This window comes from Lynx canadensis, chromosome B3 (genome assembly GCF_007474595.2).
Source record: "Lynx canadensis isolate LIC74 chromosome B3, mLynCan4.pri.v2, whole genome shotgun sequence".
NCBI classification, from domain to species: domain Eukaryota; kingdom Metazoa; phylum Chordata; class Mammalia; order Carnivora; family Felidae; genus Lynx; species Lynx canadensis.
This window is the reverse complement of record NC_044308.2, coordinates 70,845,026-70,848,680: the sequence shown is the minus strand read 5'-3', so window position 1 is coordinate 70,848,680 and position 3,655 is coordinate 70,845,026. Positions and strand designations below refer to the sequence as shown.

At 38.9% G+C, this 3,655-nt stretch overlaps 1 protein-coding gene across 1 annotated transcript; it reads right to left on the bottom strand.

The window, feature by feature from the left end:
• Positions 1-2,290: 2,290 nt before the first annotated feature.
• LOC115517187 (olfactory receptor 11H2-like) lies at positions 2,291-3,217 on the bottom strand (the record flags this gene model as incomplete). The annotated part of the gene is made up of 1 exon (XM_030320308.1): positions 2,291-3,217. A coding segment is annotated over exon 1 (927 nt), but the record flags the coding sequence as incomplete, so codon positions are not given.
• Between the last annotated feature and the right edge of the window lie 438 nt (positions 3,218-3,655).

The window sequence follows — 3,655 nt, the reverse complement described above, 5'->3', positions numbered from 1 at the left end:
TAAGATGTCTTTGTCAGTTGTATTGCTGAGAAAGTCTGCTTTTCCTTTAAGACACTAATATTTCTGCTTTGTGACTCAGGAATGCCTATATTATTGGTATATTCTTTACTCTATCACACTCTGATCTGAGTATGCATTGTTTTGACTAGTTAACTCTGTTCTAATGCCTATGTTTTCAGCTACATTCTAGTAATTGGGAATTTTCTTTTGGATGGAAAATTAACTTCCAAATGAGAGCCTGTACTGAGAATAAATTATCTGCAGACAGAAGAACAAAATATCATAATGATGGAGGTAGTTTAGTATTCACTTTTGCTAGGTTCTCTGACAAGTACATGAATTCACTTTATCCTTACCACAGCACTATAAAGAAAGTTCTCTTATTGTTACCTCTTTAAATATGAAATAATGGAGTCATGCAGATGGGAGGGGCCAGGATTTGAATTCAAACAGCCTGGTTCTTACCACTACCACATTTTGCCTGTTAACTACAAAATTATTTGTAATTGTCTGTTAAGCAAATCAATTAAGTAGCCTCTGTACTGAATGTTTTTGAGCTTCCTGACCCACCTCTGATTTTGGCTGCATAGAGTCCCTTGGGAGCTCAGAATCAGCCTGATGGCATCCCTTCCCCCTCAGTCCACACCCATGTGTTGTTCTGCTTTCTTCCCAGGGCATTTTCTGAAGTCACAGCTGCTGGCTTAGCATACCAGCCAATACATTTTAGAAACATAAGGAGTAAAGGTGCAACCATAGTTATTTGATAAACGTTTTAGCCTCATGCCATTCAGATAGACAATTCTCAGAGGTTCTAGGGGAATCAATCCCTCAGTGATTACTGTAGCTTCTTCTTAGTCCTCATTCCTGTTTCCTGAATCTACTTCCCAATAAACTACCTGCACCCAAGGCCTTGCCTCAGTTTTTCTTTTGGGACAACCCCAAAAAGCCATTCTACTTTAATTGTGTTGGAAACAAATAATTGGTAAACCACCTGTCAACAAAAGGATTTATTATCTGACAGTTAAGTTCACTCACTCTCACAGTAGAGAGATCAGTATTTCAAATGACTCATTTAATGCCCTAACTAGAAGTATATATACTTAAGCAATGTTAATATTAAGATCAGAATAGGTGAAAGGCAAGCTTTATATTTGAAGTGGGAGAAGAGTGATTGTGTGAAATGAGGCCGTTTGAAGCTCCAGCAACCTGTGTGTTCTCAGGCACAGCAGATTTAGGAAAATGTACATATGTAAGTGGAGGATCCGGAAATTGACCTATCTATGCTTATGTACCTCTTGGAAAGTCTTCATGTATTCCCACGGATATACAAAAGCCAGTTTGAGGATTAATTCTTTAGAATACTGTGTGTGCATGTACACCAAAACTAAACCAAACCAAAGAAAAACTTAATCACAGGGTATTTTGGATGTAAATGAAAGAAATCTACACTATGTCCCCAGAAAAGTCGAGGAGATCTGTTGTAAAAGGGCTTTGCCGATAGTAATGGGAGGTGACTTACATGCGGAGTCTGTGATTTCTTTTGATTTTGTTAAAGAACATGAAAACACAGAATTCATAAATATTCATATTCATTTAACATTTATTGCATGCTTTCTATGTGCAAGAGATGTCTCATTATCTCACTAGAACCACACACTAATTGTTCTCTTGTGTAGAAATTACCATTCCAATTTTAGTTGAAATTAAGTGACTTGCCAAATTCACATAGTTGATTGATGGAAGAATGAGTTCCTATCCAGACCTTCTGATTTAAAGTTCCATATCCTTTCAAAGACATCACAATGTAATTGAAAAATCTAGCTAGAAGTTGAACAGAAACATAAGGGTTTCCCTATTCCCACCACAGACACAAATGTCTCGTATTGCTTTGACTGAAGTTTTCCTTAACACTAATTTCTACCACCACAAAACCCAGGCAAAATTAAATGTTTCTTTCTTTGTGTTTCTGTGACAAATTGTATGTATATTGATAAGAACATTTATTGCATTTTATGGCGATTATCTTCTTACTTGTCTGTCTTCCCTACCAGATTGTTATTTGATGGAAGAGACTCGGTCTGAATTATCTTCCTAATTATCTTTATAATCCAGTGTCAAGCAAAGTGTCTAATTTGGAGGAGGCTTTCAGTGACTATATGTCCAATGAATGACTGCTCAAGTGAATGAAAGTAAAAGGGTGGCCATTTCACCCATATCATACTAAACTAGATTATTTCACACTTCTGCTGGGTCTGCTGTCAAAGACTTTTAAAGACATTTTAAACTTTTCCAGAACTTTCCAGAGAGCATTTTTCATTTCCTTATTCCTAAGACTATAAATCAAAGGGTTGAAGAGTGGAGTCACCATTGCATAGAACAAGGTCATGATCTTTGGCATCAGGGTAGAATGGCTGGATCCAGGGCTCACATGCATCACCATAATCGTGCTGTAGAATAACAGCACCACGGACAAATGGGATCCACATGTTGAAAAGGCCTTATGCCGACTGGATGCTGAGGGCAACTGAAGCACAGCAAGTAGAACCAGGGCATAGGAGATGAGGATGAAGAAAAAGCTAAGGAGGATGATGAGGGAGCTTAGGGTATAGCTGATGAGCTTGGACACGGGGGCAGGAGCACATGAAAGGGTCAGCAGTGGGCCTGAGTCACATACAAAGTGGTCAATTGCATTAGGACCACAGAAAGGCAGTTGGGAGATGAGAATAACAGGTACCAGATACCAGAGAAAGCCACATACCCAACAGGAAATTGCTAGGTTGAAAGACTGTTGTCTGGTCATAACTGTGGCATAATGCAGAGGATGACAGATGGCAAAATAGCGATCAAAGGCCATTGCTGAGAGAAAGAAGCATTCAGTGGAGCCCATGGAAAAGAAAAAATATAATTGAAGGAAGCATCCAGTGAAAGAGATGGTCTTGGTCTCTGAGAGGAAGTCAATCAGTGTGTTTGGAACAGTGGAATTGACATACCAGATCTCCAGGAATGCAAAATTCCCAAGCAGGATGTACATGGGGGTGTGGAGATGTTGATCCCAAAAAACAGCACAGATAATGGCTCCATTTCCCATGAGAGTCAGGAGGTAGATGATGGAGAAGAACATAAACAGGATGACCTGAATCTTCCTGCTGCAGGGAAAACCCAGAAGGATGAATTCTCTCACTGACTCAGAAGAGGATCCTGATCCAGAGATGTTCATTTAGGATGTAATCTGTGCAGCCATGAGACATCACCATGAGACCAAATCCTAACAACTGAGCATAACATACAATGTCCTTCATGATCTGATCTTTATCTACTTATTTAACCTCATCTCTTTCCCTGTGCACCTTTGAGCTCAATGTCCAGTAAGAATAGTTGCATTTCCACCAAATGACATGCTGTTCTCCCTACCTAAGGTGTCTTTTGCTCCTTCCTTCTTTCTTTCTATCTTTTTGCTTTTCTATCTCTTCAGTGTATACGCTTTATGAGACAGAAGTTATGTTTTTCATTTCTATATTATCAATGCCTAGTGCAGTGCAGCCTCTATAGCCATGCCCACATATTTGCTGAATCAACATTAAACAAATGACTCATTATTTTTTTAAGCTAGAATGAATGAGAAGTAACATTCTAAAATCTCTGGTAGTTTTCTGCA